Source organism: Bos indicus x Bos taurus, chromosome 15 (genome assembly GCF_003369695.1).
Source record: "Bos indicus x Bos taurus breed Angus x Brahman F1 hybrid chromosome 15, Bos_hybrid_MaternalHap_v2.0, whole genome shotgun sequence".
Classification (NCBI taxonomy): Eukaryota; Metazoa; Chordata; class Mammalia; order Artiodactyla; family Bovidae; genus Bos; species Bos indicus x Bos taurus.
Window position 1 is genome coordinate 31,514,329 of NC_040090.1, and position 18,805 is coordinate 31,533,133.

At 36.7% G+C, this 18,805-nt stretch overlaps 1 protein-coding gene across 3 annotated transcripts in view; it reads left to right on the forward strand.

The window, feature by feature from the left end:
* Positions 1-18,805, forward strand: part of FCHSD2 (FCH and double SH3 domains 2) — a 294,896-nt gene that overhangs the window by 121,934 nt on the left and 154,157 nt on the right. Inside the window, exon 1 of one of the 3 annotated variants that reach the window (XM_027562971.1) lies at positions 8,580-8,733. The exons of 1 other annotated variant lie outside the window; for it this stretch is intronic. In XM_027562971.1, the coding sequence (XP_027418772.1) occupies positions 8,593-8,733 (141 nt within the window). In that variant the 5' untranslated portion in view covers positions 8,580-8,592. Of the gene's footprint in view, positions 1-8,579; positions 8,734-18,805 lie in introns of those variants that run through there. One more of the 3 variants, XM_027562972.1, reaches the window with a different exon arrangement.

Sequence of the window (18,805 nt, forward strand, 5' to 3'; positions counted from 1 at the left end):
GTTCGATGCATGATGCTGGATGCTTGGGGCTGGTGCACTGGGACGGCCCAGAGGGATGGTATGGGGAGGGAGGAGGGAGGAGGGGTCGGGATGGGGAGCGCATGTATACCTGTGGAGGATTCATTTTGATATTTGGCAAAACTAATACAATTAATGTAAAGTTTAAAAATAAAATAAATTGGAAGAAAAAAAAAAAAAAAAGATCTGTGATTTTGTTGTTTGTTTTTTTTACTTAAAAAGAGTAATAATGGTTTCATGGGCAGTTTTAAGAAATAAGACAAAGAGCGCTCTTACGATCTTCACTCAGTTTCCCCAGTGGCATTATCTTGCATAACTGTAATACAGCATCACAATTAAGACATCAATATTGATACAATCCACCAGTCTAATTCAGAATTCACCAGTTTTATATGCACTCGTTTTGTGTATGTAGGTGTATGCATATTAAGTTCCGTGGTGTTTATCACATATGTAGATTTATGTGACCACTGCTGCAGTCAAATAAATTTGTTGGTTTGTTTCCTAATAAAAATTTTCCTGATAAGGTTTGATCTGTTTTCCAGTGCATTAGTTATATGAGAAATAGTTTACAGCATGATTTTAGGTGGTATATGATCAGTTTTTTTTTTTTTTTTTAATTTTTTTGCCACATCATGCAGTATGTAAAATCTTAGTTCCCCATAGGAATCGAAGCCATGCCTCCTACTTTGGGAGTGTGGGATCTTTTTTTTCCCATTAATTTTTTTTATTTGAATTGAAGGATAATTGCTTTACAATATTGTGATTTTTTTTTTTTTGCCATATATCAACATGAATTGGCCACAGGTATACATGTGTCCCCCCATCCTGAATCCCCCTCCCACCTCCATCCCCACCCTATCCTTCTGGATTGTCCCAGAGCGCTGACTTCGGGTGCCCTGCTTCATGCACTGAACTTGCACTGGTCATCTGTTTTACATATGCTGATGTACATGTTTCAGTGCTATTCTCTCAAATCATCCCATCTTTGCCTTCTCCCACTGAGTCCAAAAGTCTGTTCTTTACATCTGTGTCGCCTTTGCTGCCCTGCATGTAGGATCATCAGTCCTGTCTTTCTAAATTCCATATATATGCATTAATATACAGTATTTATCTTTCTCTTCTGACTTACTTCAATCTGTAATAGAGGGAGTATGGAGTCTTAACCACTGGACCAGTGAGGAATCCTAGATCGATATTTTGGATTCTACTAATTATAACTTAATTATTATGGCAAGTTTTATTTTTAATTATAGTAGAATATGAATTGTAAGATACATATATCTTAATTTAAGAGATCAGTCATTTTAACAAAAAAGATAACAATGATATAGGAGATATGAGGCACAAACTATGTAAGATATACATGAAGAACTTAGGATACCCTTTTTATTAGAGTGAAGACACTTTTTTTTTTACTTTTTATTTTATTTTTGGTTGCACTGGGTCTTCATTGATTCGCATGGGCTTTCTCTCTCTGCAGCATGCAGGACCTACTCTTCGTTGTGGTGTGCAGGTTTCTTGTTGCAGTGGCTTCTCTTGTTGCGGAGCACAGGCTTTAGGTGCATGGCCTTCAGTAGTTGTGTCTTGCAGGCTTAGTTTCTGTGTAGTATGTGGAATCTTTCCAGACCAGGGATTGAACCCATATCCCCTGCATCGGCAGTTGGATTCCTATCCATTGCCCCACCAGGGAAGTCCAAGACTCTTTAAAAAATTCTTTAATAGTATTGCTGGGACCAGGAGCAATCTTATGTCAACAGAATAGCAGAGGTTTGGAAGCCAGACAGATCCTGGGTTTGAATGTGGTCTCTATCATTCCCTCCTCTCCTTCCTCCCATAAATATATATTGAGTGAGTGCCTGCTGTGCCAGACCCTGTTCTGTGTGCTGAGGATACCAGAGTGAATAAGACAAAGCTTCTGCTTTGTAAAAGTAAAGATAAAATCAGAGTGTCTTCACTCTAATAAAGGGGTATCCTAAGTTCTTCATGTATATCTTACACAGTTTGTGCCTTATATCTCCTGTGCCATTGTTATCTTTTTTTGTTAAAATGACTCAACTTTTAATTAAAAATATATATCTTACAATTCATATTCTATTCTAATTGAAAAATAAAAGCCTTCATTCTAATGAAAGACAAGACAATAAGCATATGAGTAATTAAACATTATGTCACTCTATGATAAATATAGTAAGCATAGTAAGAAGAACACACAGTACTAAGAAGTGCTGCGCACTGCAGTGGCTATACTGTGTAGACCATAGACTTTAGGAAGATAAGAGCAGAATCAGAGAGAGGTCATTTAGGTTATTATAGTAATCCAAGTATGGGATAATGGTGGCTAAAACCAGGGTAGTAGCAGTGGATAGACAGAGATAGACAGTAATCCATTTCCTTTATATTTAAAAAATCTAGTGAACAGTATTTCTTGATGGATCAGATGTGGAATATGAAGGGAAAAAAAGAATCAGTGATAACTCTAGTGGTTTGGGCTTGAACACCTAGAAGTTTTGAGTAGCTGTCAATGAGGTGAAATAGATTAATAGAATATTTTAGGGAAATCAAGAATTTGGTTTCAGACATTAAGTTTTAAGATACTTACTAAATATCCAAGTCAGATATGTTAAACAGGCAACTGAGTGGTTACAGAAGATGTCTGAATTAAAAATTCAGAAATAGTCAGCATATTGACAGTATTTAAAGCCATGACACTGCATGAGCTTATCTAAGAGACTGTGTGGTTATGGGAGAGAAGAAGTTGTGGGAGAGAAGAAGCGGACTGTGTGGACACTCCAGCATTTACAGGGCAAAGACATCGAAAGGAACCAGCAAAGGAGACTAATCTGTGCCTAGTGAGATAAAGGTAGACCAAGAGAGAGTAATAATCTGGAAGCCAAGTGAAGAAAACATTTTAAGGAGGATAAATTAGATCAGTACTGCTGATAGGCTGAATAATAGGCCTAAACTTGAATTGACTATTTGGATTAGCCCACAGGGAGATCTTTGATGACTTTGACAAGTGATTTCAGAATGGTGAATGTTAAAGCCTTATTTGAATTGAATCAGGAGTGACTAGGAAGAGAAACAGAAGCAGTAATTTCAGGCATTTCTTTCGAGGAGTTTTGCTGTTAAAGGGAACAGACATTGGGGTGATAGCTAGAGAGAAATGGAAGGGTTGATGGAAGATTTATGTATTTATTTATTTTTAAGATGGAAGATATTATATGTATGATCCAGTAGAAAGGAAAAAGTTGATATTGTAGGAAAAAGCACAATTGCTGGATTGCTATTCTTGAGTTCAGTTTAGTTCATTCAGTTGTCTCTGACTCTTTGTGATGCCATGAACCACAGCATGCCAGGTCTCCCTTCCCATCACCAACCCCCAGAGTTTACTCAAACTCATGTCCATTGAGTCGGTGATGCAATCCAACCATCTCATCTTCTGTCATCCCTTCTCCTCCTGCCATCCATATTTCCCAGCATCAGTGTCTTTTCAAATGAGTCAGTTTTTCGCATAAGGTGGCCAAAGTATTGGAGTTTCAGCTTCAGCATCAGTCTTTCCAATGAATATTCAGGACTAATTTCTTTAAGGATGGACTGGTTGGATCTCTTTGCAGTCCAAGGGACTCTGAAGAGTCTCCAACACCACAGTTCAAAAGCATCAATTCTTTGATGCTCAGCTTTCTTTATCATCCAACTCTCACATCCATACATGACTACTGGAAAAACCATAGCTTTGACTAGATGGACCTTTGTTGGCAGAGTAATGTCTCTGCTTTATAATATACTGTCTAGGTTGGTCATAACTTTCCTTCCAAGGAGTAAGCGTCTTTTAGTTTCATGGCTGTAGTCACCATCTGCGGTAATTTTGGAGCCCCAAAAAAATAGTCTGTCACATTTTCCATTGCTTCCCCATCTATTTGCCATGAACTGATGGGACCGGATGCCATGATCTTAGTTTTCTGAATGTTGAGCTTAAGCCAACTTTTTCACTCTCTGCTTTCACTTTCATCAAGAGGCTCTTGAGTTCTTCTTCACTTTCTTCCATAAGAGTGGTGTCATATGCATATCTGAGGTTATTGATATTTCTCCTGGCAATCTTGATTCCAGCTTGTGCTTCATCCAGCCCACCATTTCTCATGATGTACTTTGCATGTAAGTTAAATAAGCAAAACAATATACAGTCTTGACGTACTCCTTTTCCTAATTGGAACCAGTCTGTTGTTTCATGTCCAGTTCTAACTGTTACTTCCTGACCTGCATACAGATTTCTCAAGAGGCAGGTCAGGTTGTGTGATATTCCCATCTCTTTCAGAATTTTCCATAGTTTATTGTGATCCACAGTCAAAAGCTTTGGCATAGTCAATAAAGCAGAAATAGATGTTTTTTTTGGAACTCTCTTGCTTTTTCCATGATCCAGCGGATGTTGGCAATTTGATCTCAGGTTTCTCTGCCTTTTCTAAAACCAGCTTGAACATCTGGAAGTTCACAGTTCATGTACTGTGGAAGCCTGGCTTGGAGAATTTTGAGCATTACTTTACTAACATGTGAGATGAGTGCAATTGTGCGGTAGTTTGAGCATTCTTGGATTACCTGGTGGGCTCAGACAGTAAAGCATCTGCCCGCAACACAGAGACCTGGGTTTGATCCCTGAGTTGGGAAGATCCCCTGGAGAAGGAAATGGCAACCCACTCCAGTACTCTTGCCTAGAAAATTCCATGGATCAAGGAGCCTGGTGGGCTACAGTCCATGGAATCGCAAAGAGTCGGACACAACTGAGCGACTTCACTTTGACTTTGAGCATTCTTTGGCATAGCCTTTCTTAGGGACTGGAATGAAAACTGACATTTTCCAGTGCTGTGGCCACTGCTGACTTTTCCAAATTTACTGGCATACCGAGTGCAGCACTCTCACAGCATCATCTTTTAGGATTTGAAGTAGCTCAACTGGAATTCCATCACCTCCACTAGCTTTGTTTGTAGTGATACTTCCTAAGGCCCACTTGACTTCATATTCTACGATGTCTGGCTCCAGGTGAGTGATCACACCATCGTGGTTATCTGGGTCGTGAAGATCGTTTTTGTACAGTTCTTCTGTATTCTGGCCACCTCTTAGTATCTTCTGCTTCTGTTAGGTCCATACCATTTCTGTCCTTTATTGAGCCCATCTTTGCATGAAATGTTTCCTTGGTATCTCTAATTTTCTTGAAGAGATCTCTAGTCTTTCCCATTCTATAGTTTTCCTCTATTTCTTTGCACTGATCACTGAGGAAGGCTTTCTTATGTCTCCTTGCTATTTTTTGGAACTCTGCATTCAAATGGGTTTATCTTTCCTTTTCTCCTTTGCTTTTTTCTTCTCTTCTTTTCACAGCTATTTGTAAGGCCTCCTCAGACAGAGGTTATATAATGTACAGATGTGAAAAATTGGCCTTCAGAACATAAGTAATTTTTGGAGTAAAAAGAAGGAAAACACAGTATATGGGTGCAAAAGCAGGGAGAAAGGTAGCTGTGGAGGGGAGCATGTGGACCTTGTCTTCATGCTTCATTATCAGCTGAAACTGTGGTCATATTAGAGGTTTGAGAGAGAGGAAAATGTAGGAAATAATTATCTATAAGAGTAGTAAGCAAATAAGTAAATTAGGGGAATATTGTAGGATTGCTGGGTAACACGGGCTTCCCTGATAGCTCAGTTGGTAAAGAAATCCACCTGCAGTGTGGGAGACCCCAGTTCGATTCCTAGGTTGGGAAGATCCCTTGGAGAAGGGTAACACTAAGGTTTATTTGCAATTTAAACTGAGAATAGGTAGGCATGATTATTTTCTCCAGCAGTGTTCTTGTTGCACAGACATTGGTATGGTGTAAACAGATTTTGGATTTAAACAAGTTTTTGAATTTGTCATTATAATGATGGAAAGAGAGTGAGGCAGAGGTAACTAGGGTGTACATTAGAGAGTGATAATATTGGAAAATCTAGTCCTGGATAAAGAGAGCCTTACTGGAGATTATGAGAAGGGAGTAAAGACAGTGGAAAGGAGGCAGGTGAAATGTTTTGTGGGCTCTGATTGGGTTGAGTAATTGTTGAAGTGAGAATCCTAAAGGGAGTGAGGAGAAGCAAGAGGTGTTGGTCAGAGATTAGATGATTAAATTGGTATTAGAGTAGAGGGGTAGTTATTGATAATGGCAAAGTCTAGGTTTATGAACATGAGAGTACTAGTTCCTGGTGAATAGCCACAGAAAAATTTCTCAGCTTCTTCAAGCCTTACTTTTTCTCCTCTGCAGAATGGGATAATGCCCTATGTTACAAAGTTGTCCTAAGGATTAAATGATGTAGTACATGTAAAATACACGCCATAGTGCCTAGCATGTGATAGGTCTTAAGAGAATGTCCTTGCTTTCTTTTATAATTTTGAGTCTTTTTTCCTTAACTGAGCAGAATAGTAAAAATACTGTAAATGCTTGCTACCTTTCCTTATGTTTCAAAATTTTATATATGAAGCCTAGTGAAATGAAACTTTTAGGAACTCACTCTACAACCCATTATTATTTTTTCAATTGAAATGAAAAACACCACTGTCATTGGAACTACGACTATTATATTAAGAAGAAGTACTTCTACAAGGTACGTCTGTAGTATTCTTCTACAATTCTGTGACTGTTTACTACTTATTCATTTAAAAGAAGCTGTATGGCAAGAATTTTCACATCGTTTGTATTTAATTGTTATAATAGCCCTTTGAGGTGCATAGTGCTGATATTTTTATTATTTTTTTTTCCATTTGCCAGTAGAGGAAATCAAAGTGTAGTGAGATGTGTTACAGAAGATTTTATTGTTAAACCAGAACTGGAACCCAGATCTTCTCACTAACTGGTAACCGAATTTCAGGCAATTCATGGTGTTCCATTGTTGAAAATATTTGCCTGCTATTTATTTGTTTGCTAATCTCTAAAGATCTCTTTTTAAACTCTATAATGAAAGGATTTTTCTTTTATTTTACAGTCCTTATGATTTATACATTCATCCATCCATTCATTGTTTTCATTCAATACATACTTATTATAACCTTTCTAATTATTAGGCCATGTGCTAGGCCATAGAAATACAATTGTGAGAAAGACATACACCCCTGCCTTCAGGAAATTTTTTCCATAGTGAGACAGACAAACGTTAACAATTACATATAGATACTTATAATTGAAGGAAAAGTGCTAGCACCATGTGAACCATGTGAATAGTGAGGGGTTTGATTGCGTCTGTGTACTGGTTTGGTGGTGATCATGAGACTTCCCTGTAAGTGTCAGTCACTCAGTCGTGTCCGACTCTTTGTCACCCCATGGCCTGAAACCCACCAGGCTCCTCTGTCCATGGAATTTTCCAGCAAGAATACTGGAGTGGGTTGCCATTCCCTTCTCCAGGGAGACTTCCCTGAGGAAGTTCCATTTAAGCTGAGATTTGAAGGATGAGCAGCAGTCAGTTAGATGGAGAGGTAAAAGGAAGAAGGGCAAGCATGGATGAAGGAATTCTTTCTTCCCTATTCCCCTCATCTCCTAAGATTTCTCTTCTTGCGTCTAATGGATTTCCTACTACAGCACATGGTCCTCTATATTGCTTGTAGTAGGAAATCCATAGACGCAAGAAGAGAAATCTTAGGAGATGAATATTATATCAATGCAATATCTCTTTTTAGCAAAGTATAACTCATTCTTATAAGTTATAAAATATGTTTATAACTAGTATAGGATCATGTTGGGACTAAGGCATTTAGGAAAGCAGAAGAGAAGGTTTGAAAGGAAATTGACTACGGAAAGCAAAGGATGAATAATTCTTTGACATTATCAAAAAATTGATGAGAGCACATTTATCAAGCAAAGGTGATGGAACTTGGTTGGAATGACTCCAAGCTGCAATGAGATGCTGGCTAAGTGTTATTACAACAGAGAAACAGATGTAGAGCAATAATACCATAGACTTCTTTTGTCTAACAAATAGACTTCTCAAGAACACAAGCAATTGTTCATGATTTTTTTTTTCCAGTCACATCCATTTATGTAAGAGAGCAATATAATATAGTTGAAAGAAAAGGTACTTTAGAGGTATTTGTCTGTATCTCAGTACTGCCACATTCTTGTGTAAGCTAGGGTGATCTTCTAAATCTGAGCCTCAGTTACCTCATCTCTAAAATCAGGAAATACCTTAATGGAATAATGAAATTTGGTATTCATAATGACAGTCCTGAAACAGTGAAAGGCCTGAAAAGTCTGAATTATTCACTAATTTTTTATAGTGTTAGCTTTGTCTAGAATTGTAAGCCTTGTATCACTTTACTCCAGTATCAAGAATAGCTAATGAATCAAAACAGCCCATTGTCAGGCTATAGAGAAATAGAGCGTATTCCATGTTTCTACTTGTTAAGTATGCTAAAAACATTACTACCTATGAACCAATATAAATACACTTTAAACTATAAAGAAAGTATTAATTCTGTTTGTCGGTGCTAGCCAGAGAGCAAAAGGTTAGGCAACTTATTCTTCCTTTTCTCTGCCTAATACTTTTCTGTTCTTCTTTGAATTTAGGAGCATGTATCCTGTTTGGAAATCTTTTCTTGAGGGAACAATGCAGGTAGCCCAGTCTCGGATCAATATATGTGAAAACTATAAAAACTTCATTTCTGAGCCTGCAAGGACAGTGAGAAGCCTAAAAGAACAGCAACTAAAACGGGTATTGTTTCTATTTGTTCTTTTCCTTTAATATCTCATTACTACATTTATAATCTGCAAGATTATGTTCAATTGCATTTTACACTTTGAGTTTTTCTCTATGGTCCAAATGTTTCTGATTTTAACATAGATTGTCTGATTTCAACATGTTCCCTCTGGCTACTGTATTTTATTAATTGACAAAGGTGAGTGTGATTTGAATCTGAAAGCTCAGTAAACATTTCTTACAAATAGCACTTTTCAATTTAACTCAAGGAAGAAGACCTACTTAGGTTGGTGTATGTTAAAACAATTACAATGTTATTAATCCCACTAAGTCTTGAGAAAATCTTAGTTTCAGTTTGATCCATTTTGCATAATTTAAAGGAAATTGACACATCTTAACCACATATAGTGAAAAGTGAAAGTGAAGTGAAGTTATTACCAAATTTGGGTTACTCTAAGGTTTAATTATATGGACTACATAAAAGTTTTTAAATGATTATACAGAATTTTAAAATTCATAGAATAGTATGATTTTTATTAAAAGCTTGTGATTGAAAGTAGGTAATTGAATTATATCCTCTTAGGAAATAGTTATAAAAATTAGAGATTATCATGATGCCTATAATGGAAGTATTAATACTTTAAAAATTATTAAAGTAATTATTTAAAGAAATAATATTTCACAAGCCATTGTTTGATTCTAATTGTCCTTTGGATTTTCACTAATTTTTACAAACAAAAACTAAATAAACTAATCTTCCATGTTTGCCAAAGATGATTTTAGTAGCACAAAATCAATGTTATTAATAAATATATCTCTTTCAAGCATTTACATAGTATCAATGGGTTTTAACATATTTCTATAATAATGCCTCTGCTCAAAATTCTCTTTCAAAACGGTACATGACCACTGACCAAACAAAGCTTTCGATTGGAAGAAAAAATGTTTTGTGTGTGTGTGTGTATCCGTCAGCGCACACAGAGAGAGAGTGGGAGACAGAGGTAGAGAACTGATCCAGCTCCCTCCTAACTGGGAGGAAATATGATGTTTCAAATAGCCAGTGCATTCACCAAATCTAATTGAATTATTGGAAGTTCTGCATTTCTTAATATCAGAATATTTTGAAAGAGTTAACCAATTTGTGCTCTTCTATGATCTGAATTTCACTTAACATACCTGGGCAAAGAATGTTTAATGAGGTTTGACAAGTCCACTTATCTGTGAATTAACTTATATTATAGCCAGTAATAATGGTGTTTATGTTTTATCTAAGCAGTTGTTGAACACTAAATATATTTTGAGCATTCGAGGAGGGGATGGCAACCCACTCCAGTGTTCTTGCCTGGAGAATACCACGGACAGAGGAGCCCGGCAGGCTCTTCATAGGTCACAAAGAGTTGAACAACAACTGAAGCGAGTTACACACACACCATATATTGAGCATACCTATCAGGACTCTGAAATTGCAGATGACAGAAACTTACTTCAAACTGACTTTAAACCAAGAAGAGAATGTATAACTAAAAATTTCAGCATGGATGGAATCCAGACAGGAGTGGATCCAGGAGCTCAAATGATGGCATTAGAATTCATGTTTCTTCCCATCCATTAGCTCTACTTTCCCCAGTGGCTTCATTCTTCAGCAACTCTCCATGGCATAGCAACTCTCCCCACATTGTGCCGCCCCTAACTTGCCGGATTTACAAATATCAGAGCTAGCAAGTCCACATTTTCCACTTTCCCCAAAGTTCTAACAAAATTATCAGAATTGAGGCTCATTGACTTATCTTGAGTTACAGAGGTTACAGTCCTCATGCAAACTACATGGATTAAAAACGGGAAAAGATGATTCTCCAAACAAAAATTGAGATGGATTCCCAATGGAGCAAGAAAAGCAGCACATGGCCACAAATATTGACTTCTCCATTGTACTTCCCAAACTTTACAACAAATTGACTCCACATAGGATCAAAAAATCATCTATTTTTCCTTCTGTACTCCAACCCTTTCTTCGTACTTTCTTTTTTCTTTAGCCTCCTTTTGGATTAATCTTGTATTTTTCTTTTTTCTTTTAGTGTGATGAGAACACTTAACATGAGATCTACCCTGTTAACAGATTTTTGAAGTGTACAATACAGTATTGTTATCTATAAGCACAATGTTGTGCAGACAATCTCTAAAACTTATTCATTTTGTATAACTGAATTTTTTATGTTTGATTATTTTATGTATTTCATGTAAGTGGAATCATGCAGTATTTGTTCTTCTGTGACTGGCTTATTTCACTTGGCATAATGTCCTCTAGTTTCAACCATGTTGTTGCATGGATGCATGCATGGGATATCTTTCTTTTTTAAGGCTGAATAATATTCTACTGTATGTATATACCATATTTTTTAATACATTCATGCATTTATCCACATTTTGGTTATTTCCATATTTTGACTTTTGTGAATAGTGCTGCAGTAAACATGGGAATACTAATATTCTTTGAGATCCTGATTTCACTTCTTTTGGATAAATACCTAGAAGTTGGATTGCTGGATAATGTGTGGTGGTTGTAGTTTTAATTTTTTGAGGAATCACTATACTCTTTTCCATAAAGAGCTGCACCACTTTGCATTCTCACCAACAGTGCACAAGGGTTCCAATTTCCCCCCAACCTTGCCAATACTTGTTGTCATTTGTTTTTTTGGTAATAAGCATCCTAACAGGTATGAGGTGATATCTCATTGTGGTTTTGATTTGTAGTTTCCCTGGTGATTAATGACATTGAGCAATCTTACACATTTTATTATCAAAATTTCCTTCACTATTAGCTTTTTAATTTTATAATTTTGTTATTCTTTTAGTAATTACTTTAGAGATTGCAATGTGCTTTTTTGACGTACTGTAAATTACCATGAATTGATACTTTTACTGCTCTTCAAACTTTAAGTCTATTGTGAATTAGTATTTTGTCACCTCTTAAACAATGTAAAAATGTTTTAATAACATAATTCCATTTACCTCCCTGTTAGGACTTCTTTGCTATTAGACTTTTTGTCTCTGTCCATGTCTTTTGTACTTTTTCTGCGCTTTCTTTATTAATGTGCTTTTCTCTGCACTTCAGTCTGAATTTTCAACTGTTACCTTCTAGTTGATTAACACTCTGTTCTGCTATTTATCTTTTTCTTTCTGTGTGTTTTTACAGATTGAAGTAGAGTTAATTTACAGTACTGTGTTATTTTCAGGTGTACGGTAAAGTGATTCAGTTTTATATATTTTTCAGATCATTTTCCAGTAAAAGTTATTTCAAGATATTAAATATAGGTCCCTATTGCTATAGAGTAAATCCTTGTTACTTACCTGTTTTATTCGTAGTAGTTTGCATCTGTTCAGATCAGATCAGTTGCTCAGTCGTGTCCGACTCTTTGCGACCCCATGAATCGAAGCACGCCAGGCCTCCCTGTCCATCACCAACTCCCGGAGTTCACTCAGACTCACGTCCATCGAGTCAGTGATGCCATCCAGTCATCTCATCCTCTGTCGTCCCCTTCTCCTCCTGCCCCCAATCCCTCCCAGCATCATGGTCTTTTCCAATGAATCAACTCTTCGCATGAGGTGGCCAAAGTACTGGAGTTTCAGCTTTAGCATCATTCCCTCCAAAGAAATCCCAGGGCTGATCTCCTTCAGAATGGACTAGTTGGATCTCCTTGCACTCCAAGGGACTCCCAAGAGTCTTCTCCAACACCACAGTTCAAAAGCATCAATTCTTCGGCGCTCAGCCTTCTTCACAGTCCAACTCTCACATCCATACATGACCACAGGAAAAACCATAGCCTTGACTCAACGGACCTTTGTTGGCAAAGTAATGTCTCTGCTTTTGAATATGCTATCCAGGTTGGTCATAACTTTCCTTCCAAGGAGTAAGCGTCTTTTCATTTCATGGCTGCAGTCACCATCTGCAGTGATTTTGGAGCCCAGAAAAATAAAGTCTGACACTGTTTCCACTGTTTCCCCATCTATTTCCCATGAAGTGATGGGACCAGATGCCATGATCTTTGTTTTCTGAATGTTGAGCTTTAAGCCAACTTTTTCACTCTCCACTTTCACTTTCATCAAGAGGCTTTTGAGTTCCTCTTCACTTTTTGCCGTAAGGGTGGTGTCATCTGCGTATCTGAGGTTATTGATATTTCTCCCGGCAATCTTGATTCCAGCTTGTGCTTCTTCCAGTCCAGCATTTCTCATGATGTACTCTGCATATAAGTTAAATAAACAGGGTGACAATATACAGCCTTGACGAACTCCTTTTCCTATTTGGAACCAGTCTGTTGTTCCATGTCCAATTCTAACTGTTGCTTACTGACCTGCATAAAATTTCTCAAGAGGCAGATCAGGTGTTCTGGTATTCCCATCTCTTTCAGAATTTTCCACAGTTTATTGTGATCCACACAGTCAAAGGCTTTGGCATAGTCAGTAAAGCAGAAATAGATGTTTTTCTGGAACTCTCTTGCTTTTTCCATGATCCAGCGGATGTTGGCAATTTGATCTCTGATTCCTCTGCCTTTTCTAAAACCAGCTTGAACATCAGGAAGTTCACAGTTCACATATTGCTGAAGCCTGGCTTGGAGAATTTTGAGCATTACTTTACTAGCATGTGAGATGAGTGCAGTTGTGCAGTAGTTTGAGCATTCTTTGGCATTGCCTTTCTTTGGGATTGGAATGAAAACTGACCTTTTCCAGTCCTGTGGCCACTGCTGAGTTTTCCAAATTTGCTGACATATTGAGTGCAGCACTTTCACAGCATCATCTTTCAGGATTTGGAATAGCTCAACTGGAATTCCATCACCTCCACTAGCTTTGTTCGTAGTGATGCTTTCTAAGGCCCAATTGACTTCACATTCCAGGATGTCTGGCTCTAGGTCAGTGATCACACCATCGTGATTATCTGGGTCGTGAAGATCATTTTTGTACAGTTCTTCTGTGTATTTTGGCCACCTCCTAGTATCTTCTGCTTCTGTTAGGTCCATACCATTTCTGTCCTTTATCGAGCTCATCTTTGTGTGAAATGTTCCTTTGGTATCTCTGATTTTCTTGAAGAGATCCCTAGTCTTTCTCATTCTGTTGTTTTCCTCTATTTCTTTGCATTGATCGCTGAAGAAGGCTTTCTTATCTCTTCTTGCTATTCTTTGGAACTCTGCATTCAGATGTTTATATCTTTCCTTTTCTCCTTTGCTTTTCGCTTCTCTTCTTTTCACAGCTATTTGTAAGGCCTCCCCATACTAATTTATCCCTTCTCTCCTGCTTTTTCTCTTTGATAATATGTTTGTTTTATATGTCTGTGAGTCTATTTCTGTTTGTATATAGATTCATTTGTATTTTTTGGATTCCACATATAAGTGCTATCATATAATATTTGTTTTTGTCTTATGTCTTCATTTAGTATGATATTCTGTAGGTCCATCCATGTTTCTGCAGATGGCAAAATTTTGCTCTTTTTATGCCTAAATAATAGTCCAGTGTGTGTATGTGTATCGTGTATGCCACATCTTTAAATTTTTTTGAGTATCGTTGATTTATAATGTTGTCTTAGTTTCTGCTGTAGTGTAGTTATATACACTTATATCCACTCTTTTTTAGAATCTGTTTTCGTATAGGTCGTTACAAATGTTGTTTTCATTTCTTGACTATTGTGCATAGTGCTCCTGTGCTGTTCTGCTATTTCTAATCTGCTTTTAAAACTTATCTTTTGGAATCTTAGTGTATTCTTCAGTTCTAGAATTTTTTATTTTTTAAAAAATGGAGTCAATGTTTCTGATGCAATTCTTCATGTTTTTTCTTTCTCCTGTTTAATGTATTACTCCTAATCTTTGTTTCATAGTTCCACTATGTGAACACTATAGGTCTCTTTTTATCATTATCTGTTTTTTTGTTTGTTTGTTTTTAGTTATTTGGGTCTACTGCTTTTGTAAGCCTCATGGTGCTGGATATTATGGATAAAAATTGTAGAGGCTATGGAAGATGTTTTCTGTTTCCAAAGAGAGTTAAGTTTTTTAGCATGCAGATAGAATACTATTTAATCACTTTGATTCTGTTAGGGTCTATTTAGCGTTAGACTTTTTAGGCTTGTCTTTTTCACTTTTGTCCTTACTTCTGGGGTCTTACCTGAAAGTATAGGATATTTACCAAAGCCTTTCTGTTTTGACAAGACTTGAACTCCAGCCTTTTTCTTCTCAACATCATGTAGCTGCTCTGCTCATGTAGCTGTTCGTTGCTCAGCTCATTAGCCTTTTAGCTACTGTTCTTTCCTGAATTTCTTGGAGCTTCATTCCACACATGCCATTTAGAAGTCAACTGATGACTTGGGGAAATTGCATTCAGATTTTATGGCTTGCTTGTCTGTAGTACTCTACTTCCAAGATTGAGTCTCTCAAGTTCCTACTCTTTTGGCACCCTCAAACTCCAACCTCTGTTTCCACAGTCTAGTTAAAAAGAGCAAAAAAAAAAAACCAAACAAACAAACCCACTTTCTGTTTATATTCTACTTCTCTGTGCTGCTGCTGCTGCTGCTAAGTCGCTTCTGTCGTGTCTGACTGTGTGTGACCCCAGAGACCAGCCCACCAGGCTCCCCCATCCCTGGGATTCTCCAAGCAAGAACACTGGAGTGGGTTGCCATGTCCTCCTCCAGTGCATGAAAGTGAAAGTGAAAGTGAAGTCGCTCAGTCATGTCTGACTCTTAGCGACCCCATGGACTGCAGCCTACCAGGCTCCTCCGTCCATGGGATTCTCCAGGCAAGAGTACTGGAGTGGGGTGCCATTGCCTTCTCCGTACTTCTCTGTACCATGATTCAAAAATTGCCATAAGGGAAAAAGTAAAAGGTGAATGTAGAGCTTACCTAGCTATGCTTCTCTTCTTCCAGATATCAAGTCCCTTAAGTCCAGTGTGTATTGCTATTTTTTAATTCTGGCTATTTCTAAAAATCTCTGTTGTCTAACTTTTACAGTTAATAGAGTAGAAGAGGATAGTCTAAAACAAATTGTTCATGATCAAAACCAATTTGACTTAAAATTCTCTAATATCTTTTTAATTGAAATATAGTTGATTTATAGTATTAATTTATTTTGAGTTGAATAATATAATGGTTTAAAATATTTATAGATTATACTTCATTTATAGTTACTATATAGTACTGGATATATTCTTCGTGCTGCACAATATATTCATGTATCTTATCTCTTGCCCCTCTCCCCTTATCTCACTCCACTGGTAACCACTGGTCTGTTCTTTATATATATGAGTCTGCTTCTTCTTTGTTGTATTCACTACTTTATTTTTTAAATTCCACATATAAGTATTAATGTACACTGTTTGGCTTTCTCTGACTTATTTCACTAAGCATAATACCCTCCAAATCCATCCATGTTGTTGCAAATGGCAAATTTTCATTCTTTTTTATGACTGAGTAGTATTCCTTCGTGTGTGAGCTATATGTATACCATATCTTCTTTACCTATTCATCTGTTGATGGGCACTTAGATTACTTCCAAATCTTGGCAATTGTAAATAATGCTGCTATGAACACTGAGGTGCATGTATCTTTTTAAATTAGTGTTTTCATTTTCTATGGATATATTGCCAGGAGTAGACTATTGGATCATATGGTAGTTCTAAGTTTTTTTAAGGAACCTTCATACTGTTTGCCACAGTGGCTGCCCCAATTTTTATTCCCACCAACAGAGTACCAAGGTTCCCTTTTTTCCCACATCCTTGCCAGCGTTTGTTATTTGTGGTCTTTTTGATGATAGTCATACTGATAGGTGTGAAGTCATACCTCACTGTAGTTTTGATGTGCATTTTTCTGATGACTAGTGATGTTGAGCATCTTTTCATGTGCCTGTTGGCCATCTGCATATCTTCTTTGGAAAATTGTCTATTCAGGTCTTCTGCCCATTTTTTAATCAGGTTTTTTTTAATATCAAATTGTTTGAACTGTTTATATATTTGAATGTTAACCCCTCTGTAACATTTTAATGTTCATGTTCTTTTTTAAAATTTTCTCTATTTTGTCAATTTTATTTATTGTTTAAATAGTTTTACAGAAAAATAGCTTCTTCACCTCAGTAGACTATTTATGTTTCCTACTCCTTTACCTTCTTAGTTTTTATAGTAGTTGTAATTAATACATGGATAATTATTTTTAGAGTATTCTGTTTTTTTGCGTTCTCTATTTCCTAATTTATTGTTAATGTTTCTATACAAGCTTTATGTTTATTATTTTTTACTTCTGAATACATCTTTCATTTATTCTGCTTTATGTAATCATTCCTCTGTTTTATTACCACTAAGGTAATAAGAATTCAATTTTTTTTAAGTTATTTTCTTAGGATGAACTTCCAGGACATGATTACCGGGTCAGAGAACCTTCAAGTTGTTAGCAGGTCTATCTATCCTAGTATCTGTGTCATACTCAGGAATCATACTTTTAATTTCTTCAGTAGAATTCTGAATTATAATATCCACGTTTTTCATTTTGTATGATCCCTTAGCTCTAATGTAAACTTACATTCATGTCTCTATTCAGTGCTAATACCTCTTAGGAAAAAGTTGGACATGTATCACATCAAGGCTTTTCTTAACCTAGGTACTATTAAGCTTCTTTTTAAGTATATAACTTAATCCTCCTCCGAAAATTATATTTCTACAGAAAAAAAAAATTTTTATTTTAAAAATTGGAAAGGAAATCCTATTCCTTTGCAAATTAAGTTTGATGACTTATTTAATAAATATTTTTGATATTTTGCTGTGTGCAGGCATTTTCCTTTGAAGAAGAACCCAAATTACTGTCACTTGAAAGAATCCACTTGGGTGGTGGAAAACACTTGGTTGTTATTTTAATGAATGCTAGGGAAGAAGGTCACAAGAGATCTCTTCATTGTGCACACAGGCTCTCTCTAATACTGTTTGATAAACTATCTTAGAAACTTATGTAAAGAGAAAAAGCAAGTAGGATAGACCCAACTAGAGTTTAATGAAGAGATTTTTGAGAAGTGCTTTTAAAAATATGAATAACACAAAATTCATCTAATATTGTGGCACATATAGAATGTAATTTAATTAACAACCTTTTATAGATGGAAATTAATTAATATTTATGAGTTATTAGCTTAACCTGGGAGTAAGGAGAGATGTCTTTTCCTTCAAAGGGTAGGGATATAAGGAGTGAGTGGCTCTGTGTGTGTGTGTGTGTGTATGCATGTGCTTGTGTGTATGTGCTCATGTACATGTACCCATGGTGTTCACTCTGTGTGAATATTCCAAGATTCTACCCACATGGCTTGCAATCCTCAGGAAAACCTTTGACCTACTGTGTTTCATTTCCTCTCAAAATATTCAAATTAGCAACCTTTTCAGTGCTGTGTATCACCATGGGACTCTTGGGCTTCCCTTCACTGATTAGTTTTTCTGAGGCCAAGTTTCATTGTTTTGGATGTACATTTTGGATATAGATACCTTACACCTGACTCTTTTAAATAATCCATCCCTTTTGCCCATTAAACACAGCTGTATTTTTTCAGGCTATGCTCCACTACCTGACTATTAATATCTAATTGTAGCCATGGAGCATTCTCTTAGCTCTTCACACATGCAAGCCTGGCATTATTGGGATGTTTAGCACTATTCTGTGGGAGTGTTAGGTTGTCGTGAAGGAGGAAAGAGGTTTTTGTTTGGTTCTACCCTTTATTCATAGCCTGACACTTATTACATGCTCAATAAATGTACCCATAGGGAACCTTTCAGATCTCTCTCTTCCTGTAGAGTAGTCCCTTTCTTAACACCTAAGTTACTGAGAAACTCTAGCCTGTATGTCAAATGTTTAAATTTCAATTTATTTGTGCTTTACCCTTGCTCTTCTGATGTTCTTGTTCTACTCTACACTGTTCATCCTGGCACAGTAGTCTCTTAACCAGTGTCTCTTCCTGCTTTGCTGATTTCTTCAGTCTCCACCATGTATTGACAGTGTTATTCCACGCTCAGAAGTTTTTCAATGGAGGTTTGAGCTGAATTGAGCTCAAACTGGGGAAACTGGCCTCAAACTGTTTCCAA